Source organism: Pygocentrus nattereri, chromosome 11 (genome assembly GCF_015220715.1).
Source record: "Pygocentrus nattereri isolate fPygNat1 chromosome 11, fPygNat1.pri, whole genome shotgun sequence".
NCBI lineage: Eukaryota > Metazoa > Chordata > Actinopteri > Characiformes > Serrasalmidae > Pygocentrus > Pygocentrus nattereri.
The window spans coordinates 1,467,501-1,494,482 of record NC_051221.1 but is presented as its reverse complement, the minus strand read 5'-3'; the positions used below and the strand labels follow the sequence as shown (position 1 = coordinate 1,494,482).

Below are 26,982 nucleotides of genomic sequence, written 5' to 3'. Positions count from 1 at the left end.
TATTTAGCACTTTTAAACATGATAGTAATACTAAATCCTCACCTTGGAATATGGAACAAAACATTATATAATATAATAGCAATAAAAACATAACAGTAATTATGGTTAAGATGTGAGCTTTATATCAGGTTGCCGAAGCTTCAGAGATGTTGTGGAATCATATTAACCTGGTATGAGACCGGACCACTGGGCTATTGGTGATCACTAATGCCACTGAATGCAGTTATCAGCACTGTTCGTATAACAGAGCACAAATTATGGACCACTCCAGGTCATAATGACCACTCAGAAGTGTCCATTTCAGGTTTACTTAACAAAGAACAAGACCTTCTTAAATGTGGCCTTAAACTAGTGTTCCCCTGAAATCAAACCCATTGTACAGCCTCTTCCTCTGTTTCACACTGTTTGAGTTGCTGTTCCTTAATTTCTGGTGTATCCATAAAAATGGGCGATGCTATGAGGCCCCTGTCAAGGCACTCTGATCAAATTTAATTGGCGTATTACATGTAGCTTTCAAAGCATCTTATAAATCAACTAATAAGTGGGATCTTACTTTAAAGTAAGGGCTAAATACCTCAGGGATGAAATATTGATCACACATGTTAAGTTTCCAAATAATGAGAAATACAATAACAGAGAGCAATTCATTAAACCCTGGTTCTTGCTGGCCATCCATCCACCCATATAAATCTGCTGTTAGATGAGTTAATGCGCTGGTCAGTAAAACGCATCAGTGCTGAGAATCTGAGCTTTCTTTGTCTGACCATGTTTCCTATCACTGTGTAAAAGATGCACGAGCCTTATTTCACTGCTGGATTGATCATTCAGAGCAGTTTGAATCTCAGCGCTTATAACTAATATACAGTTATTGATTGGTTTATTTAGAGTTTTAACAAAATGTGACTAATGTGCTTCAATTAACTTGTTCAAAATGCTCTTTCCGTATGAAATTAACTCAGCGGCCTCGTTCAGAACTCACTGTATTAAAGCAGCAGACCGGATTAATCAGCATAATCAGCCGTTATTGCTCCTCCTTAAAGGGCTAATACTGATCTGCTGAACCTGCTCTGGTAAGCAGTTGGTGCTGTGAGACTCTGTGAGGTCCTGCTGAACTTTCTCTCCTGAATATTTACTGTGATCTTCATTCCGTTTCCTGTCTGTCGGCGTTAAACTCATTACAGTCTTTTGAAATATGAGGCTCGTTTTCTGCGTCTCTCGATGAAACAGTTCAGATTTCCATCTCTGTGTCAGTCTGAGCTTCACGGCTCAGTCTGGACTGAATGTGGTCAGTAGACGAAGCTGCAGGTCAGTCTGAGAAGAAAGGCTCTTCAACTTTAGAGAACTTTGTTACCACAGTGCAGCGTTAAACTGTGATCTTACAGCACTGCTGCCCCCATCAGGTGAGGGGAGGAACTGCAGTGAACTGGCTGGAGGGTCATTTATAACACACACTGAAATAGAAACTGATTAACATCCGTCTGAGGGCCGCATCTGGCCCGGGGCAATGGAAGTAATGAGGTGGTTGTACTTATTACACATTAGTTGTAGATTTTGATTGTATTAAATTAGACGTAATATGTCTGACCTTCTACCACCTTGCAATGCTAATTAAACCAAAGAAACTACAAATTCCAACCAAGCGGCGAACACTTAGTGGCCTAGTGCATGTTTTGCTTAATCTGAATGAGATGGAGTTGAAAATCTGAACTGCCACATTGATATCAGACTCAACATTAGCCATTAGCACACTGCTCGACATTAGCCAGCAAAGAGGCATGAGTCATTTTACCCTGTACCAAAAAAATAATACAGGCAAAATTCAGCTTTAGATTCGCTGCTGCTATTATTAGCTATGCTACCATACTTAAGTCCATCACTGCTAACTGCATCATCGCTAACCTAGCAGCTACAAGCCTCCATTGCTTGTAAGCTGTATTAGCCTCGTAGCTGCGATGCAACACTAACATGTCTCGGCTGCTTGACTGAACCCTGAACTGCCGGCATTGAGTTGCTTTGGTTTGGCTCTGTTCCAGGTTCAATAAAGACATTGAGTTCATGATTGGACACAAGCCCAACTTCTTCTGGCAGGCGACATGGAGAGTTATCAGTCCGCTCATTGTCCTTATCGTCTTCCTCTTCTACCTTGTCTCCATGGCAACCAAAGAGCTCACCTACATCGCCTGGAACCCTGCGTCTGTAAGTTTAACCTCTTGGAAATACAGTAATATCTACGGAATGGAACAAAACAAGATCAAGGTGAATGAAATAAGTTTAACCCCGACTCAAATGTGAGCCTAGTAGCCAAAACTAACCCTAAACAATACAGCTGTTGACAATCAATTACATTTTACCAGCTAGTTAAATAGGGCTCATTCCTTTGTTCCCAGAATCCTACGTCCTCTTTCCAGGGTCAAATGATCCTAAAATACTACGGTTCTAGGCTCCTTTGTTCCCTGGGTTCCATGCTCCCAGAAACCTCTGTTCCAAGATTCTGACATTCACAGGACCCCATGTTATCAGAGTGCTTTGTTTCCAGAATCCTATCTTACCAGAGGCCTATGTTACCAGGGTCTGATAATCCCAGAATCCTCTTTTCCAAGATTCTGATATTCCCAGAACCCCATGTTCCCAGAGTGCTTTGTTTCCAGAATCCTATCTTACCAGAGGCCTATGTTACCAGGGTCTGATATTCCCAGAATCCCCTTTTCCAAGATTCTAATATTCCCAGAACCCCATGTTCCCAGAGTGCTTTGTTTCCAGAATCCTTTATTCCCAGAATCCTATCTTACCAGAGGCCAGAGTCTGATATTCCCAGAATCCTCTTTTCCAAAATTTTCATATTGCCAGGACCCCATGTTCCCAGAATCCTATATTTCCAGAATCTTATGTTACCAGGGTCTGATATACCCAGAATCCTCTGTTCCAAGATTGTGATATTCACCGACCCCATGTTCCCAGGCCCCTATATTCCCAGGCCCCTATATTCCCAGGCTCCTATTATCCCAGGCTCCTATATCCCCAGGCTCCTATATTCCCAGGCTCCTATGTTCTCAGGCTCATATGTTCTCAGGCTCATATGTTCCCACTTTTAAAAAAAATAAAAGCCACATTGACCCCTACACTTCCTGTAGTGTATTACAGTCTGATTTCTATGTTATATTCCTGCTGTTTTTCCAGGATAATTTCCCCACTTTGGAGACTCTGTTCTACCCACAGTGGATCTACTTCATCATCTTCATGCTGTCTGGAGTTCCTGCTCATTCCTGTAATAGCTTCATACAGACTGATAAAGGAGCGCTACTGTAAAAGTGAGGAACCAAACAGGCTGGAAATCAGCTCAGTTTCAGCTCAGATACGGAGAGTCGAGCTAAGAGAACCACAGATCACCACTGAGTAGAACACAGCAGCCTGCCCAGCTTCACTGTCTCTGCGGAGAGAAGACATATCAGGAAAGTTTTAGGACTTTTACACGGCGAACACATTCCATGACAGTTGGACCAACACATGCATTAAAAGTTAAGACCGCTATTGTTCTGTCCAGTCAAGTTAAGGTCCTAGTAATTGCAACCAGTAACCAGTTCTAGATATTGCTATTTTGCTATTTTTTGAAGCTTTTTTCTTAATGCTTAGTTAATCATTATCAAGTGTTAATGTTTACTGCTTAAACAGCCTTAATCTTTAACTGCTCTTCTACTGTTAAAACAAGCCTTTATAACGTAGCTGTAAACATGTGTGACTTGTTATCCTGAAACATAATACATTCCTGGTAAGGATTATGTTTTAACTGTGTGTTTCACTGAATAAAAATGATTAACATGCGTTAAGTATCACAAGTAACATTTATATAATTTATAACCTTCAAACTGTTGGGTAACGATTACATTGCTTTGTCAGTTCAGTTTTTTAATTATAATGTGTTGCCATTAAATCGAGTCTCTGATAAATAGAGCTCACATTCAGCGCAGCGACAAGCTGATTACTGCTCACCATCATCATCATCTTAGCCAGTCAGATTCGGTAAGCACCAATCATCAACACTGACCATCAGCACCGGTTCCCAGGGATGTGTGCTCAGTCCATTGCTGCACACACTCTACAGCACTGTTACCCCTCCTACCCATCAAATAGGATCATACATTTGCAGAAGACCTCGTGACAAACAACAATGGGTCTGCATATAGGAGGCCTGTCATCAGGAAACATCAGGAAAACTAAGGAGATGATTGTAGACTTTAGGTCAGCACAACCATCGCCCGCTCTACATCAAGGGTGAGGAAGTGGAACAGGTCACCAACTTCAAGGTCCTGGGCCTGTCAGAGGAACCATCCCCGGATACCAACACTGCCTCTGTAATCGGGAAAGCCCTAAAAAAAACCTAAAGAAGGAAAACCTGCCACAGAAGCTGCTGATAAATGTTCGTGGTACTATGGAGAGAGCACTGACAGTGTGGGTCAGTGTGGTTTTCCAGCTGCACAAAGGCAGTTCAGACAGCCATTCATCGGGAAATCAACACCATGGGAAAAATCACTGGAGTTATGTTGCCAGATATCAACACCATCTCCACCTCCTGCTGCCTGAAACAACCTCTCTGTGTCCTCAAAGACCACCACATCCCGTCCACCACTCTTTCAACCTCTTACTGTCTGGTAGAAGGTTCAGATCCTGCAGACCAAAGACCTCCAGACTGACTAACAGTTTCGTAGCTCAAGCAGTAAGACTCCTTAATAACTGCCCCACCCCCGACCTCGACTCCCTCACTAAACATCCCTCCGACATAGTTTGTTATTAACATAGGTCATTAACATTTTAACTTATTATTTATGACAGACATGTCTATTAATTAAGTAACGAAGTGGAGTTGAGGCGGACGCATGCGCGGAGACAAATGAGATTTACTATGGGCAAATCCAAAATCAGGGTCAAGACAGTCCAGGGTCATAGAGCCAATACGTAAAACAGGAGGGACAGACATGGCGCCAAAATGAAACAGGATCAAATAAACAATGGAAGCCGGAAGAAACACCAAACAAAACAATTCAAACAACACATCCAATACATACATCCAACAAAGACCAGCAAACACAAAGGGACAAACACAATGCTTAATTACAACAGGGTTAACAACTGTTCACAAGACACAGGTGGAAAACAGGTGGAACAAATCAGGGGCGGAGTCAAGAAAACAAGGGGGCCAGACTGGGAGGAAACCAAACAAAGAAGCACATGGACAGGTAAACAGACGCACATGCAAGACCAAAACACAAAGCACATGGAGGAGTGGGAGGAGCCAATTGTGACAAATTAGCTAATTATTGTTCTTAATTATGGAGACAACAAAGAGCTTTTGACGTTAATAACCTGATAAGGCTGTTTGAGAACAAAGTCTGAAGGTTACAAATCTGGAGGTTGTTAGATCTTGTGAAGTCTTGTGATGAAGCTGAGAGTTGTACCAAAAGCTGTTTTAAGGGAAGACATTTGTGTATAAAGGAAAAAGAAAAGAAATGGATATTTGAACTTTTTTAATGTTAAGGGCTAATTATTAGCTTTGAACCAGCGATCAATAGTAGATAATTCAGAGTTTATAGATGACATTCATTTATGAATTACTTTATCGGACGTTGACGTCATCTGTGAACAAGATAACAAATCCATTCTTTGCCGTCAATAAAGACAAATGACCTTAATTTAAAACAAGGGTCCCAATACTGACCCTTGAGGAACCCCACCATCTCCATTCACATTATATTTGATTAACCTAATAAACTGAAAAATGGACTAGTGATTTGTACAAATGTTTGTACACCCTATCAGTAAAGTCTCAGAGCTTAATGAACTTGTCAGGCCTTAACTGACTCATTAGGACAGGTTAGGTAGGGTCAAGCATTGTCATTATGAATGGTCAGCTGATAGATTCTTTAAATCTGATAACACTCAACAACCAAGGGCTGTTCAGTGCAGCTGGCTGAGGATCTGAATGAAGCTAACTGTGGCCAACCAAGCAGGAGAAGAGCATAAAAGATATCAAAGCTCTTCCAGCTCACAGTTTGCACTGTCATTAAGAAATGGCAGTTAAGGGGAACTGTGGAAATCAAGACAAGATCTAGAATATCAAGGAATTTTTGAGATCAAGCTGCTTGTATGCTGGAAAAGAAGGCAAAGCAAAACCCCCATCTGGCAGAAAAGGATCTGTAGCTGATACCAGAGTTGTGAAGCACTGGTTTACTGTGAACAAACATCTTCTGCATGGAACCTTACTTGTGATCACATCATAGTAGTCAATGTCTGAATTATGCAAGTCAACTTTTATATCAGCCAGAGGCACTTTAGAAGCAAGTGCGGTGGACTGATGGAGTAAAAACGGAGCCTTTTGCCCAGAATCACTGAATTATTGTTGGGAGTATAAAAGGAGGAGCATTTGATGAAAGGAACACTGTGCCACCTGTTAAGCATGGCTGAAGACCTGTTACGCTATTGTTGGCTTTGTGTGGATTCCACTGAATATCACCAAATCCTGGAGGTAAATCTGATACAATCCATCTGGGAATGGAAACTGATGTTGTTGAAGTTGTTTATTCTCGCTGTGTGGCTGCAGTTACTATAGAAAAGACTGAAAGCTGATGTCATCATAAGGTAAACCATTAGTACTGGATACTGAAGTTGTTGTGAAGTATTATTATTAGTCATAATATTATCAGTTAATGATTTTGCCCTTAATGTCATCCTAGTGGCCTGATGTGTAGCTGTCCAGCTATTACTGAGAAATGGCCCTCACTAGGACAACAAAGCTGGATTTGAGTCCAGTTGGTGAGATTTCAGTTAAACTAATGAACCATCTTTACAGTGTAATTGTCACTTGGACGGTGAGAAGCAGAAAATGCCGAACCAACTTCTAAAACTGAACTTTGGAGGTGTTTCTGCAGATTCTTTGAGAGACTGAAAGTGAGCCTCCTGAAAAGAATGGAAGCTGGAATAAAGCTTGAATGGACTCCACAAGCTTGTGCAAAAGCCTCTTGAACACAAGCTTCACATCTGTTCCAAAGACTAAAAAAAAAAAAAAAAAAATGATGTTTTCGTTAAAAGGCCTTAACACAGTCAATTCTACAAATCTGCTTCAACTTTAAGAGTGACCTAGAAACAGAGCAGAATCTTGAACACGTCATCGTCATTTTACTCATCATAACTTTTTCAGAATTATAAATTGTTTGTTTTCTGGTTTAGGTGGAAAATATCCAGGTTTTAAAGGTGCTCTCAGACTTTTGAACCCTACTGTGCACTGATGTATGTCATCCACTGAAGCTCACATTTAGATGACTCTCAGGCAGAGTTCAGCCGAGGCTACTCCTCAAACCTGTGTGCATATCGCTGTTGTCAAAACGATCTATCTCCAGACTGGTGAACTTCACAGGAGAAGGAAAAAACCTCCTTTACTTTCAATGTAAGTCAACCAGTAAGGAACGAGACTTTTTTCCAAATCATTCCGGGCTGATTCTCTGGGTCTATACATCATGAAATTTACAAACAATGTAAAGAGCAACTGGTATTTTAAAATTATGTCAAAAAAAAAAGAAAGACAGCAGCGACACACACACACACACACACACACACACACACACACACGTATACAAGCAAAACAGTGATTGAGTACAAATTATTCAGTTTTCCTACAAAAACCTACATTTATTTTTCCCAAAATAACAACTAAACATATAAGATTTTGAGTTCTGATGTAGTGTGTCTACCCTTTGCCTTTATATCTACATATCTAGTCCTTTTAAAATTAGGACAGAATTGTTATGAAGTCACTACACCTGCATCATTGCACTACTGGAAATAATCCAGGCGTGCAGTGCTATTACGCATTAACCGCAGTAAATCATGATGCATGTTTTGCTCTTGTTGACTCAACAGAATATCTTGCTCAGTCAGATCAATCAGGTGATAATGTGGTCCAGGTGCTGAAGGTCACTATTAATGAAGAGCCCAGAGCCCGAAGCCCCCACACAGTTACCGCACACGCTGTACAGGACACGCAGCGGCACGTCTCTCCAATCTCTGCACCATCTCGCAGCGACGACACGTCAGGATGAAGCTGAAGCTGAAACTGCCGAACCCCGGCCTGGAGGACCGCATCCACTCCCACGCTGAGCTGGAGAAGTTGGAGGAGGTCCAGGCTGGAGACCGCCTGCAGTGGGACAACAAAGCCCAGTACATGCTGACCTGCGTGGGCTTCTGCGTGGGACTGGGGAATGTTTGGAGGTTCCCCTACCTCTGTCAGAGCCACGGTGGAGGTAGGACAGCTAAACATCAGCACTTATCTCAAGATTACCTCTTTAAACCTTCTCTTTGCCTCACTGTTCACATTCTTATTACCGCATTACCCCTTGAACCATACATCTACCTAGGTTTTATCTTTGATATTACTATATTAGTCCTTTAAACCTCATGTCTACCAATATTTGAATCTTCATGTTATGATATTAACCCTTTAGATGTACTATTTCTTAATAATCCTATTAATAGCAGCAATATTAGTTCATTGGCTGAACATTTTCTTGTTAACTTAAGGGCATTTTCAGTTCTATTATAAATAACTTTGGAAGTGATTATGTAATATTTATAAGTATCTATATGCACATAAATAAAATGCCTGTTAAATTGACAAAAAAGGACAAAAAAAAACAAAACAAAAAAAACTACAAGAAAACCTGTAAAACCTACCAAAAGAGCCTCAGCTGCTCCAAAGTCACTGAGGACCACTCACTTCACCAGTCACAGGGTCAGCGGGGACAGTTCATCAGAAATATAGAGTCGCATTGCTTTGATCAAATTCTCTAAAGACGTGTGAACCCCTCCCACGCCTACCACCACATCCCTACTCATTCACGTGCGTCTCAAAGCACCTTCTCCCAGCGTTCAGTTTAATTGTACTGGTTTATTGTTCAGATGTGAACCCAGAGGAAGTAATGAATGCTGCTTTATGGGCCTGCGGGAGGCGTAGTTCTGACGACAGCTGGCTAAGCAATTTTTACGTGCAATAAATCCAAAAGTGCTAATAAAGCATTTCTGAGAGACGAGCAGCTGTGCTTCAAAGTGGCCGAGACATTTTAGTGCATGGGCAGCAACCTGACGAGTGAAATCATAGACGTTCAGTTGATCATGCAGGAAATGCCACACAGATTACACCAAAAAACGGCAAAAGAAAGGAGCACATAAAGCCAAGTCTAGGAAAACTGGGACAGTAGGAACAGAAAGCATACTGGTGTCTTGTGAAGCGAAATCCTAAATCTAGTCGTCATGTCTAACTTATGTGTAACTTATTGACTTGCTTGCTTTTCCGGTATAGTGAGACGATAAATGTACATATTAAAATGACTTAAACAAGGGACAACTTGTGTAGAAATGAGCTCAATAGCCTGATTATTTACGGCCAACTGGTATACATATCGACCAGATTTTAGATCGTTTGTTTGGAAAAAAGTAGCATTTTTTGTAGTGCAACGATTGTTAAATCTACTTCAACCTGCATCTGAACAAGAAATAGAATAAAGACGAGACATTCAGTGCTTCATCTTATTAACTTCACCTTTTTGGGAACTTGCGCTTATTCTGAAACGGACGCTAAAAGGTGGTAGTAAGACTAGAAACACTGTGAAGTGTTCCAGAAACTGTCATAAGCAGGTGATGCATTCATGCTTACTGACTTTTATCTACCATCCCAACATTTGGGATTTGGTTTTGTAGCTAAAAGGAGCATCCAGGAAAGGCAGAGTCCTTCAGGAGTGAGGGCGGGTCGAGGCTCAGAACTAGATGGCATCTTTCTGAGGGACGTCCTTGAGTGCTTCAGGAAGACAACGCCAAGCCACCTCCTGCATGTATTATGTGTGTGGCTCCATAGTAAAAGAGTGCTGGTGCTAAACTGGCCTGAGCCGAACTGTTAGGCAGGTGGATTGTTGGATGTGCCTTATGTCACTTTAGTGTTCATTTCAGGACCTTCTTATATTATTATTCTTTATTATTCTATTTTTCTACAATTAGTGTTTATTTTTATGACTATGTCTATTGAAATTCACATTTTTCCTGTTTACCATCCATTTAGTGTTATTGTTACACCACGGGGTCTGAGAGTAATGCAGTTTCAGTTCGCTGTATGTCCTGTACATGTTGTAGTATTTACAATAAAGCTGACTTGACTTGTTTATCAATTGGGAACAGGAACCTTACTGAATGTGATATAACACAGCAGTAAATGTGCTCCTGTCCAACTGTTTTGGAAAATGTTGCAGGCATCAAATTTATAATGAGTCAATGTATACAAAATTAATGAAGTTGAAACATTAAACATCTTGTCTTTGTGCCGTTTTCAATCGAAGGCAAAATGGATTTGTGGATCATCGCTGTCTCCCTTCACTTTATCATTTTACCTACTGTGCCAACTTCGTAGCTGAACTGATGTGACACTCAATCTCAAATGTTGAAAATCCTCAGTCAACTATTTAATTGTGTTTGCATTTTTTGAAAATGTCAAAGTCCCATAATATTCATTTTCTGGAGTTGACAGTGGAATGTGCTAAACCCTAGTACAGTCTCGAATTAGCAGTAATCTGAAAATTCCATCATAGTTCCTGACTCTTATCGTGCTATTCCTAGGAGCATTCATGATTCCGTTCCTGCTGCTGCTGGTTCTGGAAGGGATTCCTCTGCTGCACCTTGAGTTCGCAGTGGGACAGAGGCTGAGGAAGGGAAGCATCGGGGTCTGGAGGTCCATCAACCCCTACTTGACTGGAGTTGGTGAGACCAATTTAAACACATTTTAAAATCTTTTAAGATGCAGGAGAAATTGCTTTTTTTATTTTAATTGCTCTCTTCATAATGCTCATGCTACAGTGGGCATGATCTCTCGTGCTGATTAAAGGCAGATCACTTCAGTCTGAAGCAAAGATAATGAATAGCTGAAGCTGTCTTTGGTTATCAAGAGCAGGTTGCAGTTTTGTTCTTGTATGTCTTAAGGCTGTTACACACCAAGTGGCAGTATCTTGCATACTAAGTGCAATTTTGGAACTGCAAAAATGTAAAAATGTTGGATTTCAAAAGATACAAAAACTCACTGACCAATCACGACTGTCTCTGCTGTTGGCATGATGACAACTAAGATGACGAAGTAGCTGTGTTCCAGAACATTTACACAAATGCTGGAAGCATCATAATCTCCAAAAGGCAGCTCAGACTGAACGAAGTGATGAAGACCTTCATGCTATGTCCACTTTTCCCATATGGACAGTAGCCCAGGATCACTGTCAGCACTATTTGTGAGGATAAAGAAGATCTCATCGCACTTAAAGACATTCTGGCCATTTGAGCTTGATCTCATGTGGAGCTGCATCTCCGAACTCAGACTGAGTTACATAGATCCATGCTGTGAGTGGAAGTTTTGTCTCCTAAAATGAGGTTCCACATTCCTCTCTCAGTTTTCCAAGGGGCAATGCATCCTGCACACTGTCACAGTTTGCCCATTTGGTGAGAGGTAAAGATTAAGTGACCCTTATTAGTCCCACAATGGGGAACTTTCACCTCCACATTTAACCCATCTGTTGGGGGTTAGGTGTCTTGCTCAAGGACACCTCAGTCACGTGCTGTCGGCTCTGGTGATAGAACCGGTGACCTTCCGGTCACGAGGCTGATTCCCTAACCTCCAGCCCATGACTGCCTATAATGCCCAGGGAGCAATTGGGGGTTAGGTGCCTTGGTCAAGCATACTTCAGTCATGGACTGTCAGCTGAGGGGATCAAACTGGCAACCTTCCAGTCACAGAGCTGATTCCCTAACCTCTAGCCCACGACTGCCCCCCTTCTGGACCTTCTGTCCATCTTTTTTCAATGCGTGAACAATTTGGCAAATTTCCAAAAAAAAAAGTTTTGTCGAGTATGATGTTCAAAAACATTTTCACTTTGTGTTTGGTGTGTAACAGTTTTTACACTGTAAAAACAAAGGTATTTAAAAGTGCCCAGATTTCACAACAAAAATGAGAAATGTTTAGGAAGAAGTCTGAAAGTTGTAAGTGATATAATCTTTGAAAAATGTCCCTGAAAGATTTGTTTGCCCTGACGAAGCCCCGATAGATGAGCGGACAAAGTTCAGACATGATTGACTCGCTAAATCCAAACAGTTCAACAACTTGGATGAATGAAAATGTTCAAAAACTAAAGCAAAACTTCTCAAAATTCCATTGAGAAACAGGGAGAATAAATACAGATAGGCTAGTAAAAAACGTGTGTGCCTAGTTTACAATGTCAGCATCTGGCTGCACTATGTGCTCAAGTGTTAAAGTAAAGACCGCATTCTGGATTCTCAGGTATAGCATCCATGCTGTGCTCCTTCGTGGTGGGCATGTACTACAACACCATCATGGCCTGGGTCATGTGGTACTTCTTCAACTCCTTCCAAGACCCTCTGCCCTGGAGTCAATGTCCCATAAATGACAACAAGACAGGTAACAGAGCTCCTGCAATCCGTCACTTTAAAAAAAAAGTGGTCTAAGTTGAATTGCGCTATCAAAGCACTTCACAAACCACAGGCTGACTGTAAGAGATGAGCAGCTTGAGGATCTCCCCCTACAGGTTTTGTGTCAGAGTGTGCCCGCAGCTCTCCAGTGGACTACTTCTGGTACAGAGAGACTCTAAACATCTCAACAAAAATCGAGGACTCAGGCGGGCTGCAGTGGTGGATGGTGCTGTGTCTGATTGCAGCTTGGGTAGTTCTCTGGGTCTGCTGCATCCGAGGCATTGAAACCACAGGCAAGGTAAAACAATAAGCTCTCAAACACTCAAATCCTGCTCAGTACTAAAATGTACTGAATCTTGAAATCATCAGGAGTTCCTGCAACACTGCACCTGGCCAGATCAGGGGCCTGTCCAGCTTGCTATGAGCTCAATTTTATCTAACCCTGGATTTTCTGTCTCACAACGTTGAGTCACTTTTTAACAGGATACATTGCTATGGCAACTCATGCTGCATGTCTAATCTGCTCAAGGGCAGGTTAAGTTCAGGATTTTGGATTGTAAACAACTCTTAGACCAGAGAAAGCCTTCTGACCAATCATGGCCAACGGTCTGACCAATCAGACACATACTTCTAATCAATATGACACATACTTCTCATCAGTCAGGGACAGCCTTCTGACCAATCAGGGACAGCTTTCCAATCAATCAGGCACATACTTCTCATCAGTCACGGACAGCCTTCTGACCAATCAGGGACAGCCTTCTAATCAATCAGGGTCATACTTCTAATCAATCAGGGCATACTTCTGACCAATCAGGGACAGCCTTCTAATCAATCAGGGACATACTTCTCATCAGTCAGGGACAGCCTTCTGTCCACTCAGTGCCAACTCTCTGACAAACCAGGTACTTACCTCTAATCAAACAGGGACATACTTCTGATCAGTCAGGGACAGCCTTCTGATCAATCAGAGCCAACCGGCTGACAAATCAGGGAAATACGTTTGACCAATCAGGGACATACTTCTAATCAATCAGGGACAGCCATCTGACCAATCTGGGCCAAACCTCTGACCAATCTGGGACAGCCTTCTAATCAATCAGGGACAGCCTTCTGACCAATCAGGGCCAAACCTCTGACCAATCTGGAACAGCCTTCTAATCAATCAGGAACAGCCTTCTGACCAATCAGGGACAGCCTTCTGACCAATCAAGGACAGCCTTCTGATCAATCAGGGCCAGCCTTCTGATCAATCAGGAATAGCTTTCTGATGGATCAGGGCCAGCATTCTGATTGATCAGGGAGATCTTTCTGATGGATCAGGGGCAGCTTTCAGATTGATCAGGGACATCATTCTGATGGATTAGGGGCAGCTCTTGGATGGATCAGGGACAGCCTTCTGGTGGATAGGGGAAGCTTTCTGATTGATCAATGATAGTTTTCTGATGGATCAGGGGCAGGATTCTGATTGATTGGGGACATCTTCTGATTGATCAGGGACATCTTTCAGATTGATCAGGGGCAGCTTTCTGATGGATCAGGGGCAGCTCTTGGATGGATCAGGGACAGCCTTCTGGTGGATCAGGGGGAGCTTTCAGATTGATCAGGGGCAGCCTTCGGATTGATCAGGGACATCTTTCTGATGGATTAGGGGCAGCTCTTGGATGGATCAGGGACAGCCTTCTGGTGGATAGGGGAAGCTTTCTGATTGATCAATGATAGTTTTCTGATGGATCAGGGGCAGGATTCTGATTGATCGGGGACATCTTTCTGATTGATCAGGGACATCTTTCAGATTGATCAGGGGCAGCTTTTTGACTGATCAGGGGCAGCTTTCTGATGGATCAGGGGCAGCTCTTGGATGGATCAGGAACAGCCTTCTGGTGGATCCGGGAAGCTTTCTGATTGATCAATGATAGTTTTCTGATGGATCAGGGACAGCTTTCTGATGGATGAGGGGCAGTCTTCTGATTGATCAGGGACATCTTTCTGATTGATCAGGGGCAGCTTTCTGATGGATCAGGGGCAGTCTTCTGATTGATCAGGGACATCTTTCTGATTGATCAGGGGCAGCTTTCTGGTGGATCAGGTGCAGCTTTCTGAGTAATCAGGGCAGCCTTCTAATTGATCAGGGGCAGGATTCTGATTGATCAGGGACAGCCTTCTGATTGATCAGGCACAGCTTTCTGATGGATCAGGGGCAACTTTGAGTAATCAGGGCAGCCTTCTAATTGATCAGGCGCAGCTTTCTGACGGATCAGGGGCAGCCTTCTGATTGATCAGGGGCAGCTTTCTGATTGATCAGGGGCAGCTTTCTGATTGATCAGGGGCAGATTTTTAATGGATCGTGGGCAGCTTTCTGATGGATCAGGGGCAGGCATCTGACCGATCAGGGACAGCTTTCTGACGGATGGGGGAAGCCTTCTAATTGATCAGGGATAGCTTTCTGATGGATCAGGGGCAGGTACTAACTCCTGCCCAATCATTAACACCCAATCACTTACCTCCACAAATGTAAACCTCAGATAGAAAGTTCTTCTAGTCCCAGTTCTTGGAACATCAAGACAGTACTCACATTAATATTAACCTATTCACTAGGAAATTCTTACTATATTGGCAACTAATATTAGCAGATGTGAAAAGTTGGGTTCAATGTAAATCAAAATTCATTTTTATCTTGTTACAAGTCAGTTGCACACTGGAATATGCAGGTCTTTCTGACCATATCTTTTTCATTCCAGGCAGTTTACATAACATCAACTCTTCCCTATGTTGTTCTCACAATCTTCCTGATCAGAGGGCTGACTCTCAAAGGCTCTGTGAGCGGAATTGTTTACCTCTTCACTCCAGATGTAAGTTCACTTTTATTAAGCTGCATCCTACTAAAACACTTTGCACATATTATCTTTCTCTTGTCAAGGATAGTATTCTTGGAAGGTGATATACAGTTACTGGTTGTCTTTTAAGGTGGATGAACTGATGAACCCATCCACTTGGCTGGATGCAGGTGCCCAGGTGTTGTTCTCCTTCTCGTTAGCTTTTGGGGGCCTCATCTCCTTCTCCAGCTACAACCCAGTGCAGTGAGTGAACCAAAATCAACCTTTTTTAACAATACTACAGTGAATAGATGGCTGTCAACCAGAGAGTTTAAATTGCTGACTAATATTTGATATGTTCAAATATTTACTGCTTCACTAGCAATCACTGCGAAAAGGACGCAGTCATAATCTCAATCATAAATGGCCTGACGTCCATCTACTCAGCTACAGTCATCTACTCCATCATCGGCTTCCGAGCCACAGAGAAATACGATGACTGTTTGGCAAGGTCAGTTCTCAAACATTTACATGTACTTCAATACTTTACATAACTTTACATAACTTTACATACTTTAACTTGTCTCCAATTTCCACTCCTTACCCTGCTATTCCTCTCAAAAGGTTCTCTCATGGCCTTTTTGTCTTTGTTAACAGAAACATCATGTCCCTCTTGAATACATTTGACCTTCCAGAGGGAAACATCACTGAAAGTAACTATGATGAAGTCTTTAGGACTCTCAACAGTACCAATCCAGAAACCATTCAGCGGCTCAACCTGACAAGCTGTGACATGAAGACCTTCCTCAGTGAGGTACTGTCAGTATCTTAGACCAGAAATTGTTTCCTAAGCCATTTCCTGGGGACCCCTGAGTTGTCTAGCTTTTTGCTGTTTCTCATCTCCCAGCATACCTGTACAAGGTACTCAGTGTTGATGATCTCTTGGTTGAGATGTTTTAGAAGTTGGGACAGAGCAAAGATGTGGACCCTCAGAGGGTTGCCCAGGACTGAGTTTGGAAATGCTGATGTGCAAGACATTTTTCTAAACTCAAAACAAATATTCCTTTGCTTGTTTGAACTGCAGGGAGTGGAGGGTACTGGCCTGGCCTTCATTGTGTTCACAGAAGCCATCACCAAGATGCCCATCTCTCCTCTCTGGTCCGTGCTCTTCTTCATCATGCTCTTCTGTCTGGGACTGTCCACCATGTTTGGCAATATTGAAGGGTGTGTGGTGCCTCTACAGGACCTCAACATTCTGCCCAGGACTTGGCCCAAAGAAGTGTTCACAGGTATGTGCATGGCACTGGAAGTGTTCACAAGTCACTTCTTTGGACTCAGTTCTCAAGTCTCTGGGGTCAGAGTCAAGTCTCGAGTCTCTGAGATGTGAGTCAGAGTCTCAAGTGAGGTGTGCTAGTCCAAGTTGAGTCTCTGGGAAGTGTGAGTCGAACCTCGAGTCTCTAAAACATGAGTGCGAGTCAAGTCTGTGGGTGCAAGTATGAGTATCGAGTCTTTGGGTTGTGAATGTGAGTCAAGCCTCAAGTCTCTGAAGTGCGAGTCCATGTTTATTCTCCAGTGTCTGCTGTTTGAGTCAACCCCTTAAGTCTGTGAGTACAAGAGACTTGACTTGCACTTGCACCACAGAGACTCAAGACTCAACTAAGGTCTCTAGGGTGCGGGTGAAGGTTGAGTCTCAACTTTTAAGTAGAGAACTTTATCTCAGTCTGATAACCCTAAAGATACCCCTATTCAAATCTGTCAGGTTCAGCACCCGACACTTAAATTGACAAAACTTTGATTATATAATAACCTTCCGTTTAAGTTTTACTGAGCTTTAAAGCAATGTGATCTGTAGCTTCAGCTAGACTAAGTGACATCTTCAGCTAAATTAGTATACTACACTTGTAGCGTACTTGCAGTTAAAGCTATAGACTAACCAAAAGCTTCAAGCTGTTTTGCCTCTTTCCCTGAGGCTAAAACCCATATTCACTACATGTACAGTATCGTGTGAAAGTTTTAGGCATCTAAGCAAATTTTTAACCAATGTACCTTCAGCAGTGAGATTATCACAATATACATTAGAATAAAGTCGTATTCATAATTCAAATAAACATAAAAACCATAAAAATTTACAAGAATTTCTTGGATCCATATTTTTCCTGGACACCTTCACAGCCGCCACAGAGACTCGTTAATATCATCAATTACATCATGAGCTCAATTTACTGAGCACTGATTGGTCAAACCAGGAGCTGCTTTATAACTACATATAATACTGGACTTCCTCGAGGAGAGGCTTGGAAATGGGCCAGCATCCAGAAAATCACTATATATATCATTATTAATTAATATTCTATAATCTTTTTACTCAAGTGTTAACACTTTTCTCAGAAAATAAACACAAACTACACAAATAAATAGATTTTGAAAATGTGTCTTGGGTGCCTCAGACTTTCGCAGAGTACTGTAGTATTTTGTTCTGTCCATCAGACCTAAAGTTTTCCATAAGGAAAGCCTCTTTATGTGTAGCTGTATCAAACCTGATGTTGCCTTAGTCGGAGTAGAGTTAAAGTGGGAAAGTGAAGGTTTTATAGCCACATTAGTTGGCAGTCCTAGTTTAATCAGTTTTGTTTGAGCTTTTTTCTTTGGCTGAATGTTGAGATGAGTTATGAATCCGTTATGGGCGCAGTTTAACTCCCGAGTCGGTCAACAAGTGACTCCAGTGCATCTCGAGTCCGAGTCACTGACTCGAGTCGGCATTTCTGATCCACACATTTGCATTAAACAGAACTAAGAAAATCAACCCTGACTCCTGCAGACTAATGTGGACTGGTGGAATCTGACTTCCTCGCTTGACTAACCTGCTCTGTCTGTATTCGTAGGTCTGACCTGCCTGGGCTCCTGCCTCATAGCGCTTATATTCGTGCAGTGCTCTGGAAACTACTGGCTCGCTCTCTTTGATGGGTTCGCGGCTTCTATTCCACTGCTTGTAATAGCTTTCTGTGAGATAATCGCTGTGGTTTATGTCTATGGCATTGACAGGTAGGCATCCAGTCAACACCTCGTTTAGTGACTTTGAAATTATTATAATTAAACCTGAATGTGGTAAAAATTTATATGGTTGATGCAAGACTACGCAAAGTCTTGTTATTGCCTTGCCTGGATGGGAAGGACATTGCTGATGATACTATTAACCCCATGGTTTTTCACCTCGTAGGTTTAATGAGGACCTTAAGTTTATGGTCGGCCACAAGCCCAACATCTTCTGGCAGGCCACATGGAGAGTCCTGAGTCCTCTCATCCTGCTGGTCATCCTGGTGTTCTACTTCATCACCACTGTTAGCAAAAAGTTAACGTACATCGTCTGGGACCCTGAATCGGTGTGCCTTTTCCTATTATCTGAGTTTATAAACAAAAGCATGCTTAGCCTTGTTGCCTCTAAGGGTCGGCAAATCAGATGCTGGAATATAGTGAGCATGCAGGCGTGATGTCTATTTATTTAATTTTATTCATAATGCAGTTCATCCCTGATGACCACTTTCAGATCCCTCACAACCTGCAACGTCATGTATTCATAACAAGGGTTTTCAGGGGTGCCCAGTAGGCGTATCAGTGTTATATAATTACTGCCATTCAGATAGCAAATATCAGCAAATATCAAATAATATGTTAGATAAATATATAGTGTTAGATGCTAGTGGGTGGTTTGGCATGCCTCAAGAGCATCAAATTGTTTTTTAATTACATTATCATTTTTATTTGTTGAAGGTAAAGGGAGTGGCCATTAATTTTCTGGGGGCCCATAAGATCCTAGATACACTGCTGACAGCATTCATCCCAGTATGAATAGACCATAAAACAATTTGTAAACTTATTCCAATAACACTTTATTTGGAGAGTCCACTACCACTACCCTCCAGTTAAACAAATCTGTTTATGTCCAACGGAGAGATGTCATAAGACAAGCATGAGCATTGAAAACCATATTTATAAAGCAATACTTGAATATTTGTGAACACTTAATGGCATTAACTACGAAACCATGAGTCACATTATTTGGTAATGATGCTCCATGACAGTGTTACAAATAGGACAAATATCACGTTAATTTAAGAACTCTTATGTTGATGCATCATACTGGCATAAACAGTAATGCATCCCTACATTCCTATATGTGTAACCATGGGACTTTAAGCTCAAACCAAAACTTAAACCTAGAAGGTTCTTGTAGATAATCTATAGGGGGGCATCTGTAGATAATTGCTAGGAGGGCACCTGTAGATCATCTATGGGGGGCATCTGTAGAAAATCTATAGGGGAGCAACTCTAGATCATCTCTAGGGGGGCATCTGTAGATAATCTATAGGAGGCATCTGTATATAATCTATAGGGGCATCTGTAGATCATCTCTAGGGGAGCATCTGTATATAATCTATAGGGGGGCATCTGTAGATAATCTATAGGAGGCATCTGTATATAATCTATAGGGGGCATCTGTAGATCATCTCTAGGGGAGCATCTGTAGATCATCTCTAGGGGGGCATCTGTAGATAATCTATAGGAGGCATCTGTATATAATCTATAAGCGGGCATCTGTAGATCATCTCTAGGGGAGCATCTGTATATAATCTATTGGGGGGCATCTGTAGATAATCTATAGGGGAGCATCTGTAGATCATCTCTAGGGGGCATCTGTAAATAATCTATAGGGGAGCATTTGTAGATAATCCATGGGGGGCATCTGTAGATAATCTATAGGAGCATCTGTAGATCATCTACAGAAGAGCATCTGTAGATCATCTATAGGGGGCATCTGTAGATAATCTATGATGGGCCATCTGTAGATAATCTATAGGGGGGATCTGTAGGTAATCTATGGGGCATCTGTAAATAATCTATAGGAGCATCTTTAGGTCATCTATAGGAGAGAATCTGTAGGTCATCTATAGGGGGGCAACTGGAGATAATTTATAGAGGCATCTGTAGATCATCTATAGGGGGGCATCTGTAGATAATTTATAGGGGCATCTGTAGATTATCTATGGGGGAATCTGTAGATAATCTATAGGGGGCATCTGTAGATAATCTATAATCTGTTTTATAATACTAGTCTAGATCCTGAGAATATTACAGTCACTGCAGAGGCTGGAATCATTTACTTTACTTCAAGAAAATGAAATAGTTAAATCGTTTCTTCTGCAAAAACATCTACCTGTATTTTGGACCCGATTCCTACAGGTTTACTCAAGGAAATCTTACCAGAAATAACCAAGCCTATTCTGTCAATAATAAACCACCCTCTTAGTCTTGGATACATCCCAAAAACTCTTAAACCTGCAGTAATTAGACCTCTGATTAAGAAAGCTAACCTCGATCCCTGTGAACTATCAACCTTTAGACCCATCTCAAATCTCCCTTTTATATCTAAGATCCAGGAAAAAGCAGTAACAAAACTATTAAGCTCTTATCTGCATAGGAATCATCTACATGAAAAATTTCAGTCTGGTTTTAGGCCACATCACAGTACAGAAACAGCACTAGTAAAAATTATAAATGATCTTTTATTTTTCTCTGACAAAGGAAATGTGTCTTTGCTAGTCCTCCTTGACCTTAGTGCAGCATTTGACACAACAGACCACTCTATCTTACTAGATAGACTGGAAAACCTTGTAGGGGTAACAGGAACAGCTCTCTCCTGGTTCAGGTCCTACCTCACTAATCACTATCAGGTCGTTAATGTAAAGGGCGAATGATCTGTCCTTGTAAAACTAAAGCATGGTGTTCCACAAGGCTCTGTTTTAGGACCTATATTATTCACAATATATATGCTACCATTAGGCACCATTATCAGTAAATACAGTATAAATTTCCACTGCTATGCCAATGACACTCAATATATAAATCAATATATAAATATATTGTTATATAAATCAAGCAAACCGGATGACAAAATTAAACTTGGCAAGATTGAGGACTGTATAAAAGACATAAAAGATTGCATGTCAAGCAATTTTCTGCTACTTAACTCGGATAAAACAGAGGTCCTGCTTCTTGGTCCAAAAGCAGCTAGAAACAAACTGTCTAACTTAACACTTAACAATCTCTCAGCTGCATCGAGCTCATCTGTTAAAAGTCTTGGTGTCGTGATGGACGCTGATCTGTCCTTTGATGCACATATAACTAATATCACTAGAACAGCCTTCCTGCATCTCCACAATATCGCTAAATTAAGAAATGCATGATCTCTGCAGGACGCAGAAAAGCTAGTTCATGCTTTTATTACCTCAGGGCTGGATCACTGTAATGTCCTGCTGTCTGGACGTCCCAGCAAAAGCCTCAATAAGCTTCAGCTGGTCCAGAACGCTGCAGCCAGAGTCTCACAAGAACCAGAAAGTTCGACCATATCAGCCCAGTTTTATTAGCCCTGCACTGGTTACCAGTCAAATTTCACACTGATTATAAAATCCTATTACTGACCTATAAAGCTCTAAACGGACTCGCCCCTCAGTACCTGAGTGACCTTCTCTCTTACTATGAACCATCACGCCTACTTAGATCACAAGGTGCTGCTCACTACTGGTACCTAGAACTAGTAAAGCTCCATCAGAGGGGAGAGCTTCTCATACAAAGCCCCCCAGCTCTGGAATAACCTTCCTATTAATGTTCAGGACTCAGACTCAGCCTCAGTCTTTAAGTCTAGGCTAAAAACTTACTTGTATAGTGGAGCCTTTGCTGGAGTCTCTGCTGCTCTGTTATCCTGTGTTAATCTGTGGTCAGCCACTCTTTACAGAACTGACTCTGTGTTTTCTTCCTTTCTTTGCCGAGTTGATCAGCTGCCCATCCTGAGCGTCTGATGCTGTTGCCTCTTCTGCCCTGATCAGGTTTCACTGCTCGCCAAGCTTCTGGACCAGCTTGACCACCACTGAGCTTCTTGCTTTACAACGCTGTGCAGTCCTCACCCTCAGATGTTGCTGCTGCTGCATAATCAAATTAATCAAGTTAACCGCTGCTTTTCTTTTTCCCACTTTTTTACTGTAATACTTTATACTAATAATGCTTGCTATCCAGTGTTGACCAGAGGAGGACGGGTTCCCCTTCTGAGTCTTGGGTCCTCTCAAGGTTTCTTCCTCTTTAGGGAGTTTTTCCTGGCCACCGTCACCGCTGGCGACGCTCACGGGGGCTCGGATCCGGATTTTCTTTTCTTTTCTTTCTGTAATACTGATTGTTCTGTAAAGCTGCTTTGTGACAACATCTGTTGTAAAAGTGCCATATAAATAAATTTTGCTTGCTTGCTTGCTATAGGGGTATGTGTAGATCATCTATAGGGGAGCACCTGTAGATAAACTATAGGGGAGCATCTGTAAATAATCTATATGGGACATCTGTAGATCATCTATAGGGGGCTATCAACATGATCTTGGACCTGATTTGGTTCTAATAATCCTTTTCTGTTTCTCCAACTACAGCCTGTTTTCCCAACGCTAGCTCAGGTGACTTACCCTGACTGGATCAGTGGGATCATATTCATCCTGGCTGGAATTCCCTGCCTTGCTATTCCTGGAGTGGCCCTCTTTATGTTCATATCGAAGCGCTGCTGTAAGAAGGACAGACATTACATGGAAGAGAGTCTCAACACCATATCAGACAAAGTGCCCGTGAGTGTAGCAACATCAGATTAATGAGCATGTATATATCAAAACCTCGGACCTCCATTTTTATGGTTTTTCATTTCAAGCTCCTTTTACTTTGTGCATTGTGATAAAAAACTCGTGATGAACAGACCAATGGAAATGCTTTGAAAATTACTTCTGCTTCCATGAACTTCCATCACATTTCATTTGCAAATGCCAGACACGCCATTCTTGTGAAGCACTGTGTCTCTGAAAAGGTCCGAGGAACTGAGTTCATGTGAAATGTGACGTCTCGCCTGCAGTATAAGTTTCTAAATGTGCCTAAGCACTAAAACTGACCGCCGGTGCCAAAGCCTGGAGGAAAACCAGGGCATTTTATACACTTCATAAGCTGTAAAATTGTGTTTAAATGATGTAAAGAGAATTAGTTTGAAATGTTTTATCAAAAAAATCTAAGTCTGTATGTATTTTTATGTATTGATTATAATTTTGAGCGCAATTAAAGAAATTCTTGAAACTACTTATCAGTCTTTGATAGCTCTTTATATCCCATAAACAATTTGCAGATAGACATAGTACTAAGGTTGCGGTTCATCCAGCATCCCAACTGTAGCTAATCTAAAACAGTCATATGTGTTGAAACTGTGTAAAGTGTGATTAATTTTGGTTGGGTTTCATAAATGCAGCACTATTCCTTAATGTACCACATAAAGACAGATGCACCCACTTAAACGAAAGACATAAGCATATCTGAAAGTTTATATTCGGTCCTAATCTTGTTATCTTTTATTGTGGAGTAATGTTCTCTCCCAGAGATAAGATTTCTATCTTCCTGCCGAGACGGAATTGTGTTCCAACGCTGTACTGGCAGCAATCACCACCCAGAAGTTCAGCTGGCAATAAAAGTATTTTGAACTTTGCTAAATTAAGGATGGCACATGTTGCAATGCCTGTAACTCTTTAATGACCTTTGGACGCTGCACTACGTGTCTTGCATAGTGTTTATGAAGTACACACATAATGATTAATGTGTTCAACGTAAAAGTAAGAAATGTGCTTGAACAGTGGAGGTCATAAACCCTGTTCCTGGAGATCTACCTTCCTGAATAGACCTGACTGAAGACATCTGGTCTGGTCCAGATCATAAATTCCCTGGACTAGCTAGATTAGTGTTTAATTAGGGCTGGAGCTGAAGGAATAGTCATGTACATGCCTGTGGGTTGAGGTTTCAATTTATATTAACAGATATTTGTCAGTTTAAAGCAGTGGTCACCAACTCTCGTCCTGGAGATCGACTTTCCTGCAGGGTGTAGTTCCAACCTGCATCTGAAGTGCCGCTCCCACTTACCTTACACTGATGCGTCTGGTCCAGCCACAGGAAGGAAGATCTCCAGGACCAGAGCTGGTGACCACTCCCACTCACCTCAGGCATCTCCCAATTCTCATCTGTAGCCTCTTCTTCTTCTTCCTCACTGTGGTCACGCTGTACTTGACCAGTTCTTAATGAATTCATTCTCTAAGACATTTGCACAGCACTGTACCTGACCAGCTATCTTTCCCATCAACACCACAAAGACAGAACTGATGTCCAACTGACGTATCCGTAATACCTGCTCTCAGATCCTTCACAACCTGCAGCATCACAGATTCATTATTAATCAATTAGGGAGGCTAAATTTGCATAATAACAGACCGTTACTAGGTGAACTCTTTAGTCTTGAAGATCGCCTCATTTTCCTGTAACATCCTGTCCTGCCCTTCTCTGCCGTTGTTTACCTTCCCTTGTGAGTCTTGCCATGTGCTTTTGCTGTTGCTTTGGTCGTGTCTCTTCCTCTGTTCTGTCTCCTTGTCATCTGTCTCACCTGTATGTAGTCTGTAGCCCCGTCCCCTCATTAGCCCCAGGTACCCCTGGATGTTTGCTCAGTGTTTTGTTTCTCTGACCTTGTTTTGCTGGAACTGTATTACAGAAACTTCCTCTCTTTTAGTCTTAAGTCTTGAGAATTCTCACAAACTGGTATGATGAAAACAAATCTGGTCTTAATTTAGGAGTCTGATCCTACAGCCTCTTATCTCCAGTTAGGAAATCTTAATTACCTTTCACAAACATGTAAAAATGTGATCAATATATTCCTGTTACTCAGCAAGACAGACAGACTGGGTTTTAACAGAGCTGTAATACCGTGTTTTAACAGAGCTGTAATACCGTGTTTTAACAGAGCTGTAATACCGTGTTTTAACAGAGCTGTAATACAGTATTTTAACAGAGCTGTAATACTGTATTTTAACAGAGCTGTAATACTGTGTTTTAACAGAGCTGTAATATTGTATTTTAACAGAGCTGTAATACAGTATTTTAACAGAGCTGTAATACTGTATTTTAACAGAGCTGTAATACAGTATTTTAACAGAGCTGTAATACAGTATTTTAACAGAGCTGTAATGCCGTGTTTTAACAGAGCTGTAATACCGTATTTTAACAGAGCTGTAATACCGTGTTTTAACAGAGCTGTAATACCGTGTTTTAACAGAGCTGTAATATTGTATTTTAACAGAGCTGTAATGCTGTATTTTAACAGAGCTGTAATACAGTATTTTAACAGAGCTGTAATACAGTATTTTAACAGAGCTGTAATATTGTATTTTAACAGAGCTGTAATATAGTATTTTAACAGAGCTGTAATACTGTATTTTAACAGAGCTGTAATATTGTATTTTAACAGAGCTGTAATACAGTATTTTAACAGAGCTGTAATACTGTATTTTAACAGAGCTGTAATACTGTATTTTAACAGAGCTGTAATACTGTGTTTTAACAGAGCTGTAATACAGTATTTTAACAGAGCTGTAATACTGTGTTTTAACAGAGCTGTAATACTGTGTTTTAACAGAGCTGTAATATTGTATTTTAACAGAGCTGTAATACAGTATTTTAACAGAGCTGTAATACCGTATTTTAACAGAGCTGTAATATTGTATTTTAACAGAGCTGTAATGCTGTATTTTAACAGAGCTGTAATACTGTATTTTAACAGAGCTGTAATACTGTATTTTAACAGAGCTGTAATACCGTATTTTAACAGAGCTGTAATATTGTATTTTAACAGAGCTGTAATGCTGTATTTTAACAGAGCTGTAATACTGTATTTTAACAGAGCTGTAATACTGTATTTTAACAGAGCTGTAATACAGTATTTTAACAGAGCTGTAATACCGTGTTTTAACAGAGCTGTAATACAGTATTTTAACAGAGCTGTAATACTGTGTTTTAACAGAGCTGTAATACTGTGTTTTAACAGAGCTGTAATACCGTGTTTTAACAGAGCGGTAATACCGTGTTTTAACAGAGCTGTAATATTGTATTTTAACAGAGCTGTAATACCGTATTTTAACAGAGCTGTAATACCGTATTTTAACAGAGCTGTAATACTGTGTTTTAACAGAGCTGTAATACCGTGTTTTAACAGAGCTGTAATACCGTGTTTTAACAGAGCTGTAATATTGTATTTTAACAGAGCTGTAATACAGTATTTTAACAGAGCTGTAATACCGTGTTTTAACAGAGCTGTAATACAGTATTTTAACAGAGCTGTAATACTGTGTTTTAACAGAGCTGTAATATTGTATTTTAACAGAGCTGTAATACAGTATTTTAACAGAGCTGTAATACCATATTTTAACAGAGCTGTAATATTGTATTTTAACAGAGCTGTAATGCTGTATTTTAACAGAGCTGTAATACTGTATTTTAACAGAGCTGTAATACTGTATTTTAACAGAGCTGTAATACAGTATTTTAACAGAGCTGTAATGCTGTATTTTAACAGAGCTGTAATACTGTATTTTAACAGAGCTGTAATACAGTATTTTAACAGAGCTGTAATGCTGTGTTTTAACAGAGCTGTAATACCGTATTTTAACAGAGCTGTAATACAGTATTTTAACAGAGCTGTAATGCCGTGTTTTAACAGAGCTGTAATACCGTATTTTAACAGAGCTGTAATACCGTGTTTTAACAGAGCTGTAATACCGTGTTTTAACAG

The 26,982-nt window shown here is 41.1% G+C and overlaps 1 protein-coding gene across 1 annotated transcript; it reads left to right on the top strand.

Moving 5' to 3' along the window:
• Positions 1 to 7,938: 7,938 nt before the first annotated feature.
• slc6a19a.1 (solute carrier family 6 member 19a, tandem duplicate 1) lies at positions 7,939 to 23,462 on the top strand. Its single transcript, XM_017687299.2, has 12 exons — positions 7,939 to 8,288; positions 10,648 to 10,788; positions 12,350 to 12,487; positions 12,615 to 12,796; positions 15,240 to 15,350; positions 15,466 to 15,578; positions 15,697 to 15,825; positions 15,972 to 16,128; positions 16,399 to 16,603; positions 18,194 to 18,353; positions 18,529 to 18,691; positions 22,778 to 23,462. The coding sequence occupies exons 1-12, from the start codon at positions 8,084 to 8,086 to the stop codon at positions 22,988 to 22,990; spliced, it is 1,917 nt and encodes a 638-aa protein (XP_017542788.1). The 5' UTR covers positions 7,939 to 8,083; the 3' UTR covers positions 22,991 to 23,462.
• Positions 23,463 to 26,982: the final 3,520 nt, after the last annotated feature.

Bases quoted from the DNA above. Each gene is read 5' to 3' on its own strand.
- slc6a19a.1 (XM_017687299.2), top strand. From the start codon at position 8,084: ATGAAGCTGAAGCTGAAACTGCCGAACCCCGGCCTGGAGGACCGCATC. The intron at 8,289-10,647 runs GTAGGACAGCTA...TGCTATTCCTAG, and splicing joins CTGTCAGAGCCACGGTGGAG to GAGCATTCATGATTCCGTTC. The intron at 12,797-15,239 runs GTAAAACAATAA...TTTTCATTCCAG, and splicing joins GCATTGAAACCACAGGCAAG to GCAGTTTACATAACATCAAC.